The 22,307-nt window shown below is 46.2% G+C and overlaps 1 protein-coding gene across 1 annotated transcript in view; it reads left to right on the forward strand.

The window, feature by feature from the left end:
• Positions 1–22,307, forward strand: part of LOC144818688 (E3 ubiquitin-protein ligase RNF170-like) — a 392,615-nt gene that overhangs the window by 176,235 nt on the left and 194,073 nt on the right. Inside the window, exon 5 of the mRNA XM_078676341.1 lies at positions 3,307–3,380. Coding sequence (XP_078532467.1) covers positions 3,307–3,380 — 74 coding nt within the window. The remainder of the gene's footprint in view (positions 1–3,306; positions 3,381–22,307) is intronic.

A 22,307-nucleotide genomic window follows, 5' to 3' on the forward strand; every position in this document is an offset into this window, starting at 1 on the left:
GCCGCCTTTATTCTTAGAAAGCTATAGAATTCAATGTCTGGTAAGTTGTGCAAATGTTTTAGGGTGTCGAATGTGAGCGGGGTACTAAGGCTTTCTAGTTGTTTGGGAGTGGAGATGCCTTGTTCATACCAGGAGTTAATGTTAAGTATCTTGTCTTTGTATTTTATTTTAGTGTTGAACCAAATAGATTCCCATCTTGTGTTTATAATACTACTCTCCATTCTTTTGTCGACTTTGAGGAGCGCGTTCTTTGTGTTTTTGAGTATGGTGTTGTTGGCCTTGGGGTGTTTGTTGGCTGTGAGCAGGGCTAAGGGGTCGAAGCCTTTTAGGATTGCTCTCTCTAGCGTCAGCCATACCGGCGTGTACACTTGCTCTGGCGCGAGCCAGTGTATCCCTTGTTTGGCTAGGCATGCTGTTTGGAATGTCTTGAAGTAGGTGAGATTGAGACCTCCTAAGGTTTTGTGTAGTCTTAGTTTCTGTAGGCTTATTCTGGGTTTCTTGCATCTCCAGAGGAATTTATTTACAAGAATATCCAACTTTTTGTGAAACTCCTCTGTGGTTACGAGTGGGAGCATGCTGAGCAGGTAGTTAACCATGGGTGTTAGCATCATTTTTATTGTTTCCACCCTGCCCCACCAGCTGATAAATTTTGGTGACCATGAGTCTAATTTCTCTTTCAGCTTGTTTAGTATTATTTTTTCGTTGTAGTCGAGTGTTGATTTAAGGTCCCTCCTGAAGTAAATACCAAGATATTTCAGGAATTTTTTCTGCCAAGCGAACCCTGAGTCCCTTAGGACTGCCCTACTTGTGTGCACATTTAGAGGTTTGCATTCAGACTTGTCCCTGTTAAGCTTGTTGCCCGCTACCTGAGCGTACTCCTTAACCACTTGGCTGCTATGCGTTTTCCCCCCCGGTGCTGGGATCCTCCATTTTCCATTATTCATGACGAGCTGGGCTCGTCATGAGCGTGCGAGGAGGCTACACCATGACGAGCCCAGCTCGTCATGAGCGTGGAAGGGGTTAATGGTGGTCATTAGGGCTGCGATCGAGGGGCCCGGGTTCTCTGTTGTAATGAGTATGTCATCCGCATATGCAGCTAGCTTAACCTTATTCCCCATGACTGGAATTCCCTTTATTTCAATGTTATTTCTGATCATAGAAAGTAGAGGTTCCAGGGCGAGTAGGAAAAGAGCTGGGGAGAGTGGGAAGATTGGGCACAGCCTGGGCTTGGTTTTTCCTTCTTCTATCACACATACATCATGTTCCCAAACTTTCTGCGCACGAACTGTCACTTTTAAGGACATAAACAACCTGTCCCTTTTAAGGACAAGTGTTTGATGAACCTCACACTCTGACACACTTTGGGGGTGGGGGGGCTTGGGGACTGCCTGCACATTCACAGCTTCATCTCAGCGTTCCCCAAGCACAGCACTGCAGTCACAGTTTTAAAACATGCCCAGACATTTCTCTCTTACATGAACTCTTTTGCACACACCTTTAGGGACACTTTTTTCCCCTTTCATAACCCTAAATGCCCTGCTAACCTAACACCACCTTCAACACATGCTCACACTCTGACACAAACCCTGTGCCACACCCCCAGCTCAGCTCCTGGTAAGGCTGCCATACATACATCATGCCCCCAAACTTTTTGCGCACAAACTGTCACTTTTAAGTGTAAAAAGAACCTGTCACTTTTAAGGACACAAGTTTGATGAGCAATGGTATCCTGACTTAGTACTAACCAGCATTGCGTTGTAGTCATGGGGGTGCTGTTACCTCTATTGTGTAGTCTGTCTAGGTATTAAATCACATACATGTATGTAAATTGTACCTAAGAGTTAATTATGGCCTCTTAAGGGACTTCCCACTGCCTCCATCCAGTCATCCTCTGTTGGTTCACGGAGCTCGCTCTCATTACCAAATGCCCCCCGGGATGCTGGCAGTAGATAGCTTTGTATATCATATATTTGTTTTTTCTCAGTTGCTTGAGGTCAGTACCCTCGCTTGTATCTGTAATGTTCAGCGATCCAAGCTTCCTTTTAATTTGGATGAATAGCACCTGTTTAAATAGTAGCTATTTAAATAATCTCCCAGCTGACCGCGAAAGCTCAGCTCGGGGATTATCACAATCACACAGTTTCGTATTATTATAATACTTTTTTGGGTGAACATCTTTATATGCATTTCGTCAAACGTGCGGGTAACAGAAAAGGTATAGAAAGAAAAAATATACATGAGGCAGGGACAGATGACCAATACATGTACTGACGAGGGTTACATTGCGGTTTGGTGGAACAGTGGCCAACCTTGACTAATATGAGTCCCGTGCAACTAGTAAAGAATAGCGGAGCGTTTGTGTCAGACATTGCATCTGAGCCATTCAACCAAAGTATTGCTCATTTATGTCAGTTCGGGCGAAAGAGCGCTCGCCGCATATAACCTGACGTTATTGCTTGTGTCCATGTGCTCAGATATCACACAGTTTCGTGTTATGGTTTAAATTGCTCTAGTTTGCTTTAACTCCCATTCCTCACACCACTGATTTTCGGTGTTGCTTGTCAGGTGGCCCCATCCTAAATAAGCATTTCCCATATAACTGTCCACTTCCTGCTCCTGGGAGTCTTGCCCCAACCCGTCTCTGATCTCTGGAGTCGACTGCTGGGGGTAATAAGTAAGGATCTGCGCTTGCACTTTGATCGCGCCATGCAGTGCCTTGCCCGCCATATTGCTACTTCTATCTTGAAAATACGTAACCAGAAGTATGCCACCATTAGGTGGGATTGCATGTTGTATTTGTGTTGATGGGGGAGGCTGGTCCCCGTTTCCATGATCTATGACCACCTTGCAGGACTTGTTTGCCAGCCATGTTGCAGTTACCATTCCCTTTGTTAAGATATTGCAAATAGTGTAAAAAAATGAGCATTTTGCACCATCTTTAGGTGGTGGGAGTGTGTGATCATTTAATAGTTCCACCCTACATATCGTGGCTAGGTTCATGACTATCCGTTTTCTGTCTTTTTGTCATAGGTTCTGGTTTGCTCTTGAGAATGTATTCCCGTTTTGGCATTATTAATACCTTACTACTTAAAGGATTGTTAGCCAGTTCTAATGGAACAGCACTGAGGGTGGAAAAGCTGATTCATCTCCCTACATGAAAAAGATGACTCACTTTTCCATATATTTTATATCTAGAGAATACATAACAGATAACTGTGTGAGGCTTGTGCAACTAACTGAGGCTCAAACTGTTGGTTTAACTCCCGATGTTCCGTCTTGGTCATGGACATTTTTCTTTCCGTCCAGGTTCGTGTATTATTGCATATTGGCGGTTCGGCTCTTGGCTTGGCGCTATCAGTTGCCCAATCTGCAGACAAACGGTAGGTAATCTTTGCTTTATGTACCACATATTGCAATTAATTCATATCGTGCTGTGGTGCATCTTTTGATTGAAATTGAAGTAATTACGTATATTTGTATGTGAATAAAATGCAGAGCTTTTATGTTGTCATTTCAGTATGGTAATCTGAATACACCACAGCGCCAATGGCTAGGTGTTTTTGTGTGTTTAGTTCAAGCTGTGACTGTTTTCGGGAAACAATGTTTGAAGTACTATTAATTTAGATAAAACAATTTTCTTTTGCTATATCCCGGGCAAACGCTCAGTTATGCTCCGTGTTTCGGACCTGACCAGACTACAGCACCTGTATTCATTGTAACGGGGCGTTTTGCTATATAGTTTCATAAATATGTAACATTTAGAATGGATGCAACATAAGGGTGATCTTGCAGCAGAAAGAGCATCCGGTGTGAGTCATGAAAGTACTTTTGCTCTGTACATTCACTTGAGAAGACTCACTGCTGCTACTGGTACGGCAAATACATTGGGTATGGCAGTGTCACATTCATTAATAAACACTTACATTGTACAGCGAGTGTGGTGGGTGCCTTTTTCATGAAAAAACAAAACAAAGCCTATGTACGTCATCTCTTTCCTGTAAGCATGCTGGCAACCTAAAACATTCTTAACCAACTGGTGAAGCCATCCAAATACACCAATCAATCTCACTCCAAAATCGTACACCAATAGCTCGCTGTCCAGTTTCTAAACCAAACTGAACACAATCCCTACAATTACAAAATATCCTCGTAGGATGACTCGACCCTGGTTGTCCACAGTTGTAGGACGCCATAGTACGAGGGCATTTGCTGTGTACATATGGCTGTAGCATAACATCGGTTTATGAAAAGGGATGTATGACATTACAACGCATGCTTTTACATCGCATGCTTTTACATCGCGGTTTTTACAACGCATGCTGTTACAACGCATAGCGCTTTGGGGTGCTGGATAGTGAATAGTTTAATTTACTATTCCAACTCCAGTCCCCGTGGACACTAGGGAAGGTGTTGGATAGTAGATTAAATCTATTCCCTATCCTAGAGCGCCCCCCAGCGCAATGCGCTGTAATGGTTTGCGTTGTAAAAGTTGCGATGTAAAGGCATTGCGTGGTAAAAGTTGCGTTGTAAAGGATGTTTCCCTATGAATATGAAAACATCACGATTGATTGGATTAATGGCTCACTTTTCCAAGCCTTCTTGTATTGATATGAAACGCACATGTTCATTCATTTCTTGTTTACACTTTTCTCGTATTTTAGATAAATAGAGCATTTATAGCAAAAAAAGAAGAAACACAAGAAATGTTCGCGCATAAGTAAACAGCACAGCTTTAAAGCAAATGACATAATACATAGCAGAGCTGAGTACATAATAGAACGAGAAATATTCTCCTAAAAAAACACGAGTCAGTTATCATGTACTTTAAAAAACGACTAGATTACTCATAATTCCTCCCTGTATTACTTTTGTGGCCAAAGCCAAATGTCGAATGTATCACTTTGTTTTTTACACACGATATCTGGGGGTGGCTAATTAGATTTCCCAAATCAACGTTATCAGTGAATGCGCCATAATTCAGTCTGTCAAAACTATTTTGCGCCAAAACGATGAAAAGCTTTGAGTCTGTGAAACGAACCCGAGGAGCTCTGTATTTCAACACTTCCTTCACAGCAGTGACGAAGATTGATAAAAATCGAGGTCTATGTTTCCTCTTTAACAAAGAGCAACCAGAACTTTACACAGATACAGAGACATTATCCTCTTTTAATAGCATCGACTTAACTTTCATATGAATCATCATGAATTGTGAATCATGTATACATCCTCTAGAGTGGCCTTTAGCGCTGGGCATTCAACTATCTTATCATTCCGTCCTTCGTACATTAATAGCATTGTTGTGGCCAAATATGCATAATCATGGTGGGAACCTATCTGTAGGCTAGTATAGTGAGTTCAGGGCCTTGTCCCAGATATTCAGACCCCCTCATACTTTCTTTCAGCTTTCTGAGGTCTTAATCATTAATGTTGTTGTACAAAGCTTTATTTCGATATGAAATATCTTAAAAAGCACATTTACAGGTAAAAACAAAATTAATTTAAGACATACATTAAAAAAGCACTTGAACAAGAATGCAACAGTAATAAAAAACTGTTAAACCATTACAGCTTTGGAAAAGGTTAAAAAGTAGTCGCATTATAAAATTAACGTAAGTCTTTCAGTCTAATCACCCACGCCCAGCTAAGGAATTTGGCTACCCCGCAAGCTAGGGTCGTATTAGGATCTGTCTGCAATATTCTGAGGGCAGAAGAGTAATTCGTGGTCTCAAGCTGACGGCAGACAGGTTTTAACCATTTCGACCTAGGTTTGTTATAAGCGCGACATACAAAGAAAAAAAGCGGGATAGTTTCGGGAACATCGGTGCAAAATGGACAATTAACAGGTGTTTGGTTGGGTGGTTTCCACTTACATGTACGTTCACGAACCGGGAGAGTTCCCAGTCTGAACTGAATGTAAAGTGCCCGATCTCTGGGTTTCCTAATGAAGTCCAGATAGGGTTCAAGACGATGTACTGTCTTGTGCAAGCGGAACTCATCTGTCAACCTGCCCAAGTTGGTGTCTCTGAGATCTTGGGCATCAACCCATGTCCAGTAGGCTCTCTTAATTTCCATTTTTGACACCGAAACACCTGACTCCCATGCAATGTTAAAACCAATAGCCAATAAAAACTTTTTGACCCTAGCAAGCCAGACAATTTTGTGGGACCCCTGCATATTTATAACTTCTCTTAGCCCATCTGCATAGCTAGCTAGCTCGGGTGTACGCCACAAACGGGCCCAGTAGAGAAGCGGGCGCAGAGTGACTAGGTCTTTAATTGATCGGCGACCCATGTCGTACTGGAGTGGCTTAGTTGGGGTACCCCTAGGTAATGAAACGAGCTCTCTGAAGAACTTATTTTCAGCCATAACAAGGGCATCAACATTGTTGAAGCCCCAGAGCTCAGCTCCATACAATGCACAACCTACAGCTTTTGCAGCATAAATCTCCAGTGCAGGGCTATGGGTCTGGATATTGATATTGAAGCTCTATGTTCCCTCCCAATAACTCCCAAAACGCGCTTATGGCTTAGGGCCATTTTCTCAATGTGTGGGTGCCATTTCAATTGATCTAAACACAAGCTTACCGGCTCCAGGAGGGGTCGCGGAAACGCTGCTCAGACGCTGCTCGCACTGCCTTGCCACACAGCGCTGCTGGGTCCCTGACGTTGTGGTCGCCCCCGCCGCCGTGCAGCGCCATCGCACGGCCGCTGAGCGGAGCGGACCACAACTCCCAGCGAGCCCTGCAACATCTTCCGCCCACTTCCTGCACAAGCGACAGGAGGCGCTACTAAAGGCGGCAGCTACCTCCGCGTCGCGGACGCGCGCGGACGGCGCCGGGCGGAGCCCGGGCAGAGGGCGGGCCGTCTAAGGCCGTCCAAGGACGACCAGGGACGGGACGGGCTACGTCCGTAACATCTTCCATTATGGGTAAGCGCAAATTGGTTACACCAGCGGCTGATGAAGCCAAAGCGAAGGTGCCAAAGTATACTACAAGTATACTCACATATTTAACTACAAAGGTGGGGGAATTATCATCGCAGATTGCTGAGTCCGAGCGTGAACTGGGCCTTGCTCCTACCCCTGGGTTTGTTGATACTTCCAACTCCTCTGCTATAAACTGTATACCATTGGAGCCTCGGGTCATCATTGAGGCGTGTAGACCTACTTTGCCACTACCTGCCACAGTTCTTCCATGCCCGGCTTTACCTGAAACTGTGATACCTAACCTCCCTATGAACCCCGGGGATGTTGGATGCTCTGCGTTAACTATGACTGGCTCTGTTCAGTCAACTCTTTTGACGGAGGAAGGCATTATGGCCTTATTGGAAAAACTGTTCACAGATAGACTTGAGACTGCTTTAATTCAGATTGCCTCGGACATTACTGAAACTTTGAAGGATTGTGTTAAAAACCTTATGGCAAAATGTGATCGTATCAATGATGTTCTTAATACCCGGGCACCTGCCTTTCCTATGCCTTCGGCTCCATGTTCTCCAGTTGTGCAGGTCTCTGCCCCTAAAGTTTGTGACCCACCCATAACTAGGCTAGTCAATATCCCTCTTTTACCTATTGTTAAACCTGTGCCACAAAAAGGGAAGGTAGATAATGTAATATATATTCCCACGACAGAGGCCGGCCACAGTGTAAGTCGCTCCACAGGGCCTAGAGGCCAGTGGGGGGCTGTGGAAAAAAGGGTACCTCCAATAAATTTACCTCCGGATGCTACACCCTTTGTCGCAATTTTGGTTAATGTGCCTAAACTTGAAGACGGGGTGGTAGAACAACATGAGACCCTGCTTAGGCACGTCAAAAAATGGTGTAATGCCAATTGCACGGGAGAAAGTAACATCGCAGACAATATTGTAACAAGTAGACGGGTAAATTGGGTGGGTAGAAGCAAGAAAGAGGTATCTGGAGACTGTGTCATTGTAAATTTCAAATCCAAGAATGTCGCTAGTCGACTTTTCTGGGATGACTCCCCTCTGGATCATGTAAGTAAAGGGGTCCGGGCGATGCCTCTTGGCTTTTTCTATCCCCGAATTTATAGGCCAGTTGTTAATGAGAATAATAAGTTACAGTTTACTGACAATACTTGGGCAGAGGATAATCTTATCTCACCTATGCCTACTAATGTCTGGATGACTAAGTCAATCAAAGGTAATGGTGTAGTAAATGATGTAAGGAATACACCCTCTAATGACCTACCTTTGTCAAACATGTTTTCGGCATTAGCTGATAGAATAGACATCGAATGACTAGAACCTGCACCTGAACAGGAAAACCTGACTCGCCAACTCCCAGGCAATACTGATGTGACCCTTCTTGATGCCAGAGTTGAAACTGTTATAAACGACCCATTACAGTTGGGCGGAGGGCACATACGGTTATTATCATGGAACATTGCAGGCCTACGGGCAAAACAAGATGACATAACTTGGTTACAATTAGTGAAGAACCATGATATAGTTGCCTTGCAAGAAACTTGGATGAAAGATAAAGGCTTCTGGGTAGAAGGATACATTTCTTTTTTTGTTGATGCCCAGAGCTCGACATCGGGTAGGGACAGGGGGGGTTTGCTATTCCTTGTTTCAGTTAAAATTGCAGGTAATGTTAGAGAAATTCCTAGTTCTTCTCATTACTTTCAGCTGGTGGAAATTTGTTTGGCTGATAAGAATAAGATTGTATTAATAAACTGTTATAATTCTATGCAGGGGGGGCCCCCAAATTTTGTTTTAGATGGTTTATCGGACTTTTTAATTAAATATATGTCAAAACAAACCACTTTTGTTCAGTGTATAATGATGGGTGATTTTAATGTTCATTTGTGTGAGTCCCAATGCCAGATTATTGATGATAACGGTCCTGATTATACTTCACCGCCACACTTTGAACATAGCCCTAAGGGTGTGGCAATGGAAAACTTGTTATCATCAAATGACCTATATGAACCAGGGTTCTCAGACACAATAAATCGAGTGGTCACGTACAACGCAAGGGGCAGTGAATCGATTATCGACTATTTTTTTATGTCTTCAGGGCTCCTTCGTTATGTATTGTTTTATAACGCAATTGTAAGTGGGTTTAGTGACCACAACCCTGTGTTATTGGTTTTGGATGCTCTTTCTGGTTTGCATAAAGGAGTATTAAGGGCTACCTCTATTAGGGACGTGAGGAGCAAAGATCAGGGTAGACGTCTTAAATGGTGCAAAGTTTGTCCAGAGGATTTTCATGGTCTTATTGTGCAAGAAATGGGAGTCGAAATTGGGAAATGCAGGAATAGAGAGATGGGGGGAGGGGAAGTCGTGAGTGCCTTTGAAGCTATTTGTGCTAGAGTAGAAAAAGAGCTTAGAGTTAAACCAGGTAGGGGTTCTGCACCAGTGTGTAGATGGTTTGACCACTCTTGCTCACAGGCACACTCAGCTTTGCTGAAGGGCCTTAAACAATCCCCTAGAGATAGGACTTTGGTGGCATATCTAAGAAGACAATATGCTTTGACAGTCAAACTCCGGAAAAAAGCCATCAAAGATGAAGCATGGGACTCTTTGATGGACCCCATGACCCTTAAACATAGCTCCAAATTTTGGGCTATAATTAATAATCCTTTGTTTTCCCACACTAACAATATGGATCTTGAAATTAACATCTCTGAAGCTGACTGGATTAACCATTTTTCTAATATATATGGCTCTAATGAAATTGTCGAGGAATTTAAAATACCTTGCTCCCCATCGTCCCTCACTAAATTAGATTTTACCAAATCAGAAGTAGAGCTGTCAATTTTAGGCTCAGCTGCGAATAAAGCCCCGGGCCCGGATGGGGTACCTTTGGACCTATACAAACTTAACTCTGGGATGTGGGCTGAGATTTTAGCTAATGTTTTTAATTGTGTGTATGAGGGCGGTTTGCCAAAAACATGGTCATGTGCTATTATAGTGCCTATTTTTAAAAAGGGTCTAAGAAGCGACCCCAAGTGTTTTCGACCAATTTCGTTATTGGATTCCTCAATGAAGATTTTGGGCAAAGTCCTGCTTGCTAGAATTAACACCTGGTCCATAGACAATAATATTCTAGTAGATGCCCAATATGGGTTCCGTGCCGGGAGAGGGACTGAGGACCAATGCTTAAATCTTCATTTATTAATTTCGAAATATACAACTGTTAAAAAAGGGTCAATTTTTGTTGCTTTTATGGACCTGTCCACAGCTTTTGATTTGGTGAATAGAGCGCGGCTGTGGACCATGTTGTTAAAACTGGGTCTTGATCCTCCCCTTGTATATTTTTTGGCAGATCTACATAAAGATTTCAAAGCTTCAATTAGAATGGACCAAGAAGGTAATCGTACCGCTTGGTTCAAATCCAGTAGGGGCGTGCGGCAGGGCTGCATTCTTGCTCCCATGCTGTTCACTTTGTATATAAATTCACTTGAGGAAACTCTTTTAAATGCTACCTTGGATACTCCGCGTGCAGGGGAAACTCGTATTCCGGTTCTCCTGTACGCGGACGACGCAGCTTTAATAGCTCGGACCCCCATAGGTTTGCAAAAACTTTTAAATGCTTTTAATGATTTTATGTTATCTTTAGACTTAGTGATAAACAACTCCAAATCTCACGTCATGGCATTTGGGGCAGGTAAAAACAACTCCAAACAGTTCTACTGCAATGGTGACGTGCTCACTAATGTTAAAATTTTCACCTACCTGGGTGTAATCTTTGACACCAAGGGGAGCTGGGCTCCGCAAATTGTAGCTAAAACTAAAGCGGTCAGAAGCTCGGCCACTGCTATCCTAAGTTTTGCCAGGAGACTGGGCGGGAAGCCAACAGGTGCCTTACTTAACCTATACAGGGCAAAATCAGTGGCAATAGCCAGGTACGGCTCGGGTCTGTGGGGCTATGTAAATAGTGAACCAGTTCAAAGGGAAGAAAATAAGTTCCTGCGTTCCACCTTAGGGCTTCCCCATTCTACAGCCACGTTCTCAGTCCACCAGGAAGTGGGGCTTGGGTATATATCTGACACCCTTCTTATGGCCCCTATCTTGTTATGGATAAGGCTTTGGACCAATAAAAACTTGGGTCTAAATCATAAAATACTGGCGGACTGTTTAAAACTAGATAATTATAAAAACATTATTTGGCTGTCATATATACAAAAGTGCTCTCTGGACCTGGGACGTCCTGATATTTTTCTGGCCCCTCAGGGTCTAAAGAAATCTGATTTAGATTGGGTGAAGGCCAACTTTATAAACTTGAAAAATGTGGAGAGGGAGGAACGCCAACTACTCAAGCCCACGGTCAGAGCCCACTACCTTACCATTACCCGCCTTACTATACAACCGTACCTTACTACCGTCACTATCCCCTTTCATAGGTGGCTTCTGGTTAAACTCCGGTTTAACCAGATCTACACAGTTTTGTGTGATAGTCAAGGTTGGTTTAAGGAGGAGGATGCCCCTGTCTGTAATTGTGATAGTTTGTCTACGCAAAATAATATGCACTTCATGTTGTTTTGTAATTTTTTCACTGAGCCCAGAAAGAAATACCTGGTTCCATTATTGAAGGATGAAGCTTTTTACCAGGCAAAACCTGCTCTCCTGTATCTCCAATTATTGGACTCTGCGTTGGCCATGTTTAGCGTGGCCAATTACCTTGTTGCTGCGGTTAGGATCAGGAGGAAAAGACTTAAAAATGCAAATATTAGTGTTTTGTGAAGAAGACTGAAATGGATGTTGTTTACATTTAAATGTCTATTTTATCGAGTATTACTCTTTTTAGGATGTATTTTTATAATGTATATAAATTAATTATTATCGATGTTTCCTCATACCATGTCTCTTTATGTATATGAAAATACTATTGATTGATGATTTTTGTATTTGCTCATGAATTTGTATTGCCCTTTTTGTGATGTGTGTAGAATGCTTTTATGATTTTTAACTAAATCGAATAAAGTGGTTTTTGATTTGATTTGAATTGATCTGATATCCTTATCCCTAGATAGTCAAATAATTTGACACGCTCTAGAGGCACCTTGTCAAGTGTAAGCGTAGATTTGGCTTTCCTACTAGGGTTAAAATAAAGGAGCTTGGTTTTGGTTGTACTAATTACCAAGCCCCTCAGACTACAAAATAAACAGAAACGATCTAGAATCTTCTGGAGGCCTGCTGGTGTTTTAGATACCAATAGCGTATCATCCGCAAAAAGCATAGCAGGGACTTTGACACCAGCCAGAGTAGGGGCATCAGCGTCGATTTCAGACAAAAATGAGACGGCCCCATTAACAAACAACGAAAAGAGGGTCGGCGCCAGGACACATCCCTGGCGGACACCTCTATTTAGCAGGATTTTATCAGTTTTCTACTCCTGGGTGCCCCACCGGATGCATGCATAATTTCCATTATGCATACGGGCCAACAAATTCAAAATGGGCAATGGAAACCCCATCTCCCGCAAAACCGTCCACAGGCACTCTCGGGGGACCAAGTCAAATGTGGTCTTTAAATCAATAAAGGCGAAGTACAGACCGCCCTTGCCAATGGTTACTATCTTCCAGTGCAACAAAACCAGCCTAAATGCCTGGTCGACAGTGCTTGTGCACGCCCTGAAGCCTGCCTGGAATTGCGAGATGATATTGTTCTTTTCTGCCCACTAAAGGATCCTCTCCAGAAGTACCCTGCCAACCACCTTCTGACCAGCATCAATAAGGCTGATTGGAGGATACTTGGCAGGGTCTCCCCTAGATCTCTTCTTGTAAATTTGATATTTATGGGATTTTGTAAAGCGCGACTATCGCTCCGGAAGGAGCATCTTGGCGCTGAGCGTGCAGAAAAAAGAAACATAGTGATGAATGAATCAGATGGCTGCGAAAACTGAGGAGTCGGATTGCTGGAATACCCAGGTTTTCAAGAGTTTCCTGAAGTGGCTCTCAGTATCAGCTAGCCTAAGGTTAACGGGGAGGTTGTTCCAAGCTCTTGCTGCTAGGAAGGAAAAGGTCTTCCCCCCTCGCGTTTTTAACTTAAATCTTGGGATAACGACAAGGTTGGTTCCTGAGGATCTCAGGCAGCGCGTAGGATTGTAATACATAAAGCGCTTGGTGAAATACAGGGGACCTGTTTTTCTAGTGGCTTTAAATACAGTGAATAGAAGTTTAAACAAAATTCTTTTGTGAAGAGGTAGCCAGTGGAGGGTATTGAGGGCTGCTGAGGCTGAGGACCTTCTGGGGAGTTTAAGAACGAGTCTGGCAGCCGCGTGTTGAACACTTTGCAGTTTCCTAAGGGTGGACTTCTTCACTCCTGCCATTAGTCCGTTGCAATAATCAAGTCGGGAGAGGACTAGAGCAACCGCGACTGATTTTCTGGCTGAGATGGGGAGGAAGTCAAAGAATTTCTTCAGTGTTCTAATGAGACTAAAACAGCTCCCGGCAGTGATGCGGACATGATCATCAAAGCTGAGGGATGCGTCGAATTGGATGCCAAGATTACGTGCCGAGGAAACAGCACTCGGCGGGGCTTCTGAGTTTTTTGGCCACCAGTCTTTTGGGGAAAAGGACAAGTCTTTCCCTAGGGGTATGATCTCAGTCTTGGCACTGTTACATCTGAGGTGGTTACCATTCAACCATAGAAAGACCTCGGAGAGACAATTCTTAAATCTAAAGACTGCATCCGTGCATTTTTTATTGATGGTGACGACAAGCTGAGTGTCATCAGCATACGATGTGACGAGGATTCCGTGGGATTCTATCAGTGCAAGGAGGGGGGTCATGTAAATGTTAAAAAAAAGAGGGCTAAGTATGGACCCCTGGGGGACTCCTGATGTGATTGGTCTTTCTCTGGAGAGGTAGGGGCCTAGTGAAACCGTTTGGGATCTATTGGACAGGAACGATGTAATCCATGTCAGCACAGTATCTGTCACACCAATCTCGCGCATTCTATTGATAAGAATGGCATGCGAGATGGTGTCAAACGCTGCTGTTAAGTCGAGCAGGATGAGTACAGCCTGTCTCCCCTCATCCTGCAAGAACTTGATAGAATCAGATAATTCAATCAAGGCGGTTTCAGTGGAGTGGCCGGGACGGAACCCTGATTGTTGGGGGTGCAGAAGGTGATGATTCTCTACAAAGGTTTTTAACTCGCCGTATACTAGCTGCTCCGTGATTTTGCCAAGCGCGGGTAGTAAGGAATTTGGGCGCATGTTAGTGAGGTCAGTGGGGGATTTGTTTTGCTTCTTCATTAAAGGCTTCACTATGGCTTTTTTCCAGTCATCGGGAACGATGCCTGATTCGAGGGATTCGTTGATGATAGCGTTAATCGTGGGATTTACAGCCTCGATGAGATGGTGAAGAATGCTAGGGGGGCATGAGTCCGTGGGGGCTCCCGATTTGCAGGCCAAGATAGCCTTATGAGTTTGTTGAAGGGAGACTGGTGAGAAACTGCCGATGGAGGGAATTGTGACGGCGTCATGGGTGGTAGTAAGGGGTTGAGGGAAATCTTTCTGAATGTTGGCGATTTTATCTATAAAGAAATCAGCAATTTGGTTGCATAAGGTTTGGGATGGAGGAATTTCAGGTAGGAGGGCTTTGGGATGAGTGAAGGACTTAACTATGGAGAAGACTGTTTGTTGTTTTTGCTGGGCTTCCTCTATGGCTTTGGTAAAGTACTCCTTTTGGCCGCTTTAATGCTAGAGAGATAAAGTTTCCTCTGTAGGATGTAGAGTAGTCTAGAGGCTTCGTCGTAAGTTTTTCTCCATTTCCTTTCTAGGATCCTACATTGGAGGTGGCTTTCAGTGAGGGACTGGGTGTACCAGGGGGCATTGGGCTTTCTTTTACGGCGGTCTGGATGGCGACGATTCGGACTGGAGTTGTCAGAGACGATTTTGTCAATCCAAATGTGGAAGTTACAAGAGTCGGACGTTACATCCCCAACTAAGATGGGGGGCGGGGCGGGGCCAAAAGCTGGGAGTCTGACTTGATGCGTTCAGCCACCTTCTTCCAATTGGTCGAAGAAGGAGGGAGGAGGCGCTTGGCGCTCGGTGGCATGGAGGAGTTTACCTTGATGGCAAAGGGGATAAGGCAGTGGTCGGTCCATATTTGCGGAATCGGGGGGGATGTAGTCATGGTTGCCAAATTAGAACAAATGCCGTCAAACGTATGTCCAGCCCTATGTGTCGGGGAAGTAACAAGTTGGGAGAGACCAAAAATGCTGAGAGATTGTTGGAAGCTGATGGTGTGAGGGTCTGTGCCTGATTCCAGGTGCAGGTTCAAATCGCCTAGAAGAGTGAAGGTGGGGTAATGTGTCAGGAGTGACCCGAGTGTATCGTCAAGGGAGTCCAGGAAGGGGGTGGCATTCCCAGGGGGGCGGTAGATAAGTCCCCCTGAGAAGGAGACAGAAGCGTTGATTTTGATTGCAAAGCCTATGCCCTCACAGTCCTTGAGGTGGCCTCGGTCGAAAGTATGGCACGTGAAGGATTTCTTGATGGCAAAGGCTACCCCCCCTCCCCGCCCAATGGGTCTATCCCGCCTAAAGATGGTAAAGTCTGGGGGTAGGGCGGTTGCAAGATCGGGATTCGATGAATCATTAAGCCAGGTTTCAGTAATAAAAAGAGCATCTAAGTCATGATATTGTATAAGGTCGTGGATGTCTTGACCATGACACACTAGGGACCTAGCATTAATGAGCCCTCCCTTAAAAGTATCCAGCTTTTGCTTAGATGTGGGGGGCGGTTTAGGTACTCCGCCAGTGAAACCCAGGGACGTCCACCTACAGTGACGACACGAGAAAGGACCCCAGAGTAGGTTGCTGAGAAGGCAGCCCATACAGTGGTGGGCTCCCATAACGTAACGCAATGAACGTAATTCATAAGGGTCATACCTGATCGTGGGAAGGATTTGGCCGGCATGCCCTGCGCCTGGCGCGGACGGGCGCAGACGGGCTTGGCTTAGGCGTGGCTTTGGCGCGCACCCGGCGCTCCCGCTGCGCCAGCCCGCTGCGCCGTCTGGCCGCCTTGCACATTTTATAGGGAGATAAGAGGGCGGGAAGGACGGCGCGACTAGAGCGCTGTCCCCGCCTGCCTCACTCAAGATGGCGCCCACCGCCGCCGAGTATCGGCTGAGAAGCGGCTGGGCTGAGGGAGAAGAATGAAAGGTGATAGAGGTGTCAGAGTACCTAGCAATTCAATTCCCCTTATACTGACAGCACCCAAAGATAAAATAAGGCGGTTTTTAAAATGAATAAAAAACGCTCCAGATGCAACAATCGCTATTCTTAAAATCACAGTTCAAAGGATCACATTGGTAAAATTCGTCTGCAGCTCGCAGCCCCAGTTCCCCTCACCAGGGAGAGCTTCTGAAAGGCGATGGGGATCACTTCAGCCCCTTTCCAGGAATTCGGAACCGGAGAGCCCTGGAGAAAGGCATTAATCAAAAGGGAGAAGTATTTAGCCCATTGCTCAATATTGGCACGGAATAGATCACCTGGAATGCCATCCTGGCCCGGTGCCTTCCCAGATACAATTTTGTTAATAGCAACCTCGACCTCTCTTTGCCCTACAAGATCAACGGATGGCAAAATGGTTGTCGTGGGAAATGAAACATATTCAAGAGACCCACTTTTATCTATTGCCTCAGCCCCTTCATACAAACTCCTAAAGTGGTTAAACCATTCCCTATCAGTGATGTGGTTGGGTATTGGGTCAATGTCGCCACCATTTGAGCTTCTGACCAGAGCCCAAAACAGCTCACCATTCTTGGACTGACTAGCGGACTTCAGCTCATCCCAATGACTATCCTCCCAGGCCCTTTTTGCCACCAATAATGCTCGCCTGTACTGAAGTCGCGCTGAGCGAACCTCGGCAACATCACAAGTTTTAATGGCAGATATTAGTTTTGATTTTGCCCCCCTGCAATCCTGATTATACCACTTGGCTGCAGGTTTCCTACTCCTGGGCTGGCTTATGGCCCGAGTATCAAGGAGGAGTGCACTCATCATATCAATTGTTTCAGTATAAATTACATCCGCCTGACAGGGTCCCAGTACATTAGCACAAATTGCGGAAAGCTTCACGGTCTGTTCTCTTACTATCTCCCCAAGGGCACTAGTTTTTTGTTCATCTAAGATGAATTTTTGCCATTTAATAAATCTTATGCAATTGGAAGAAGTAATTTCCCTGGTCAGCATCCTCGGTCTGCTACTAGGCTGAAGTTCACCCTTTAGCAACCGATTCCGCATGCAAAGGGACAGGGGGTTATGATCGCTATGGATAGATGGAATGACAGTCATGTCACTCACAAATTTCCACAGCCTCTTATCGACCAAGATGTAATCCATTCTACTTGGACAGGAAACCCTGTTGTATGTATGAGCTCCCAGGTAATCGGATGGCGTACGGCCATTAACAGCTACTAGGGCATGCTCCATTATTAAGGCATTCATTTGTATGACAATCGGTGACCATTTCTTAATTGGCGCGATCGTCAGTTGCGGTATGCCCCATCTAGCATCCTCATCGTGAAAACCACCAGCACCATCCACAGCCAGCGGTTCGAAAGTACAGTTGAAATCGCCGGCAATCAGGGACAGGGAGTCCGTTGGGCAGGATAGGAGTAATTCTGACAACGCACAGATAGTCGGAGATATGGCCCCCCCTTGTAGGCCTCTAGCATAAATATTAAAGAGCTCCAGGGTCACACTAGCCTTTGAGTCCCTAATCGTCAGCCTCATCAGGTCCATTGATGCACTATGATGGTGGGTAATTTTACAATTAAGCGCAACTTTAACCCAGATTAGCATTCGTCCCGATGGGCGGCCTCGCCCAGAAAAGGTAGCTGGCACGTAGAAAGAAGAATAGCCAGACTTGTACATTGGCTCAAGGCACCATGTTTCCTGAAAAATACACAAATCATATTTGTCAATAAGGTTATTCCAGTCTGGGAGTAGTAGCTTTTTACGTAGGCCCACTACATTCCATGAAATAATTTTAAGGTTACTGTTGCAGCCATTAATGGGAGCGACATCGTTGTGTAGCGAGACTAGCCCCTGGCCAGATCCTTTGTCTCCTCTCGAGGTTGTGATCAAGGGACCGGTCAGTGCAGACACTGTAGGCTCCATGGGCCCAGGATTACCACTTCCTACAGGAGCAGTACAGTCCAGGGAATTCGCCATACCTAATGGGTGGTCTAAACCTTGGGCGCTTTCCTTATTACTCCCATGTATTGGTGTGATCGGGGTTGGGGGTGCGATACCGTGGAGCTCTGGTAGCCTAGGGGGACTACTATCGATGATTCTCAGAGGGACAATCATAACAGGAGGAACCCCTACATGTACCGGAATTCCGTCAACAGATTCCAGTCCGCTGAACCGGTTTTGACATCGAATGTAAGGTGGAGCAAGCTGGGGGCCTGACCAACCTCCATGATTCAAACTTCCCCCCTGGTTGAATCTCCCACCTCTCCGCTGTATTACGGTCCAACCATCATCAGTTGGAGGAGAAAAACCAGAAGGATAAAAGTAGGACAATGGAAGGGATAGAATGGAAGTTCCCAGACCATGGCTTTTCCAATTACAAATGTGTCCTACTGTCCTGGGATCATCAAAGTTAACCAAGACGCAATCCCCCCTGATATCCTTGTCTGAGTGTCCCACCCATGAAACCCTTTTGACCATCAATATTCTACTCAAAATGTGCATAGGTAGCGGTCTAAATTTATTGAGCCAGTCCACAACCTTATTCCGTAAGGATGCGTATGATTTATGATCATCTTTTTCCAAAGCTGGTACTCCTGCCAAAACTACCAGATAAGGACTTACTTCCGGAGGAAGGTCAATATTAATTCCTTCACTGGCAGAAAATTCCTTCAAGGTCCGGTCTCCCATCTTTGTTCGAGACGTTTACTCTGTATTGCAACTGCGACCTTTGCTTGCCCCTTAATTGGGGAAGCATCTGCAACCAGTGTATCTAACAGCTTGGGTAGCGGGGTTATATGATCCTTAACAGCTCCCACTCCCGGAGGGTTAATGGGGGGTGCTTCAGCCCTGGGTACTTTCGCCATTCTCATTGAGTCAACCGTGTCAGAAGACACAATACCAATCCTATCTAATTTTTCTTCGATCTTAGTTAGCCTCTCAACAACTGGGCGGAGAAGAAGTCTGAATAGATCTCCTATCTTGTTTATGAGGGAGTCCTCCACATCCAACCCATTGAGAGCCCTATTGTCTGACCCCTCGGCGACCAAAGGCAATCTCACAGGGGTCATAAGTACCCTAGGAGTATGTGCAACTGCCGTAGTGTTCTGGGGGGCCTGCCCTTTATCTATAGGAGCTTTACCCTTACGTTTGGTCACTTTTTCCTTCTTTTGTTCTGTAGCAGTGACCACTCGCTGTTTAGTTTTTGGGATAGCCCCTTGGCGCCTTTCCCGAAGTTGTCTGGTATTATGCTCTATGATGGGACTAGGCTGTGTTGGTAATTCATAGGGGGTTATCAAAAGCAAATCAGAGGCCGTGGTTTGGTTCCTTTCGGAGAGATAATCAGTGTCACAAACCACCGGATCGGGAATTAAAGAATTCAAGAGAAGGAGTACATCGGAATTATTAGGGCTATAAGGCTTAGCCGGTGTCCTAACATTAGCTATTGGACCCATTGAAGATCTTCTGGCAAGTGCCAGATCCTGGGAGACCCACCTCTCCATTATTGAGATACTCTGGTCAATAGCGGAGTTCACCCTGGTAATGAATTTGTCCATAGAACCAATTAAGTTTGCACTAGCCATGCTACTACTACCCTCCTTCGCTGCCATTTACAGTGATAATAAGGCAATAGTACAAATACGGGGGCGTACAATGCAAACTGTGGGAACCACTCGTTACTAAAATATAAGGGGGGTGGCCCGCCTCGCCCTTGTACGTACTTGAACGGGCTTAAACGGGCCCGCCCTTGGCCCGGGCTTCGCCCGCGCTTCTCCCGCGAGGCGCGGGAATAGAGGGTAAATAAATAGGATGGCAAAGGGGGTGTGGCGGGAAGAGGACCAGCTGCGGGGGATCGCACGCCGCAAGGCAGGCTGGTCCTCGCAGTCCCGTGAGATAGTAGGCACTGTCAAAGTTCGCCCCCTATGACCGCAGCTTCTCCCCGAGTCCAGGAATCAATCAGGATCCCGGCAGCAAGCAGTCCAGCAATCAATCAAGGTCCCGGCAGCAGGCAGCAGGCAAACACTACGTCTACGAGCGGCGCCCGCAAAGCCGGGGCCGCGAGCCGTTAAAAGCTGCAGGGGGGTGTGGTGGGAAGAGGACCAGCTGCGGCTGATCGCACGCCGCAAGGCAGGCTGGTCCTCGCAGTCCCGTGAGGTAGTAGGCACTGTCAAAGTTTGCCCCCTATGACGGCAGCTTCTCCCCGAGTCCAGGAATCAATCAGGGTCTCGGCAGCAAGCAGTCCAGCAATCAATCAAGGTCCAGGCAGCAGGCAAACACTACGGCTACGAGCGGCTCCCCCTTAATCAGCCATCTCCCCATTCCGAGTTATTGAATCTGTTAACATTTTGTCAGGCCACATGTGACATCCAAGTTATGGCTTTACATCGTTTTGCCAGTACTGAGCATGATTACTTGTGCTATGTGGCAGACCTCCTTGAGTATCAGAGTTGAGGAGGGTGTGATGGACAGAACCGATGTGACAGCTCAATGTCCCCCAACCCAACAAGGTAGCCAAGCAGGGTAATCCAGTAGCTACTGGTAATTTTCCAGACCCCAGTCTATGTAGGATTGCACAGTGTGTTAACACATTTACTGCAAAGATCTGCATCTAATCTGCTGGTGTACTGCATAAATGTGTAACGTGTGTGCTATATGATGAAATTGCAGTTGAATAGCTCAGGTTCAAATTGCAGGCTTAAAGAACCTGCTACAGCAAAACTTTGTTTTTCTTCTGCAGAAAGGATTTCTATTAGGTTATCACAAGCAAAATCAATGATGTACAGCACTAAATGTATATAAATATTTTTGTATGTGTTAGAAATGGGGGTTTTGGTCGGCTAGGGCATGTGCCAAAGTCGGGCAGAAACCACCACTTTAGTCGGGATAAGGGAGATTCAGCCCCTGCTCACCCCCCTGGTAGCTTGGCACGAGTAGTCAGGCTTATTTTAGAGGCAGTGTGTAAAGCATTGCACATAACCAACAATAACACAGTGTAAGCACTACAAAGGGACACCACACCAGTTTAGAAAAATATCCAATATTTTTATATACTTAAATCTGAAAGAAACATATTAGTTAGATTCCTTACCTTAGAATATCCCCAGGTGTCAGACTGGATCCGGAAAGTTTTCGTCAGCAGTACCCCTGTGCGTCGGTAGGCATCTTCTGCGGCTCCGCGTCCGTTGTCGGCGTCGCTTAGACGCCGCCCTCGCGCGCTGTCGTCAGTTTTCTTCTTTTCCGCGCCAGCAAGCGCAGATCCGGGAAGAGCTAGTACCCTTAGTCACTTTTTGACTAACTTTTTGGTCTTTTTGACTATCTCTTTTCGAGTCGACTTCGACTCCAGGTGCCGGTAGTGATGCCCGGTTTTAAGCCGTGTGACGCCTGTCACCGACTGATGTTGGTTACTGACCCCCATCGCTGGTGTCTCTACTGCCTAGGGGCCGACCACGATGACAAGTCGTGCCCCGACTGCCAGGCCTTGACGTCGAAGGCTAGGCAGGAGCGGTCCCGCAAGCTCCTCGAGGTCCGGCAGACGGCTCGAGGGACAGGTCGCGTAGCCGGAGCCATCACCGTTCGTCAGGCTACAAAGTCCTCGGACTCAGGTAAGTCGAGACACTCCAAGAAGAAGTCGAAGAAGCGGCATCGCTCTTCTGACTCCCCTCGCGCGACTCGGCCGAGGGTTCGGGTGACACCAACCGCGCAGCTCCGCCGGATCCGCAGGCGGCGCATCCGGTCCCATACTCTCCGGTCCCTGGACTGCGTGCGACGCCGGAGGATATTCGTGATTACCTCGTGGCCATGAGGACTCACTTCCCTCCGTCGAGGCCTGCCGGCGTGCCTATCGGCCCCGCAGACCTGACTGGGGGTCCTAGCGAGCCGGCGGCTTAGGCCCTGGCACCGTCGTCTACTTCGGTCCCGATGCCGCAGGCCCCCGTGGGATCCAGGCCTGGATCCCGGTCGACGCTAGTTGACCTCACGGCTCCTCCGCTGGCGCCGACCCCTATAGTATCACTCCCGGCGCCGTCTTCGGACAACGCCGCCCCCGGTTTCAGCCCCGGTCCAGGTCCGGCGTCGGAGGCGCTGTCTTTGGCGTCGGTGGGTGAGCAGTTCACCTATGACCCCGCTCCGTCATTTCTG

The sequence above is a fragment of the Lissotriton helveticus genome, chromosome 2_1 (genome assembly GCF_964261635.1).
Source record: "Lissotriton helveticus chromosome 2_1, aLisHel1.1, whole genome shotgun sequence".
NCBI classification, from domain to species: Eukaryota; Metazoa; Chordata; class Amphibia; order Caudata; family Salamandridae; genus Lissotriton; species Lissotriton helveticus.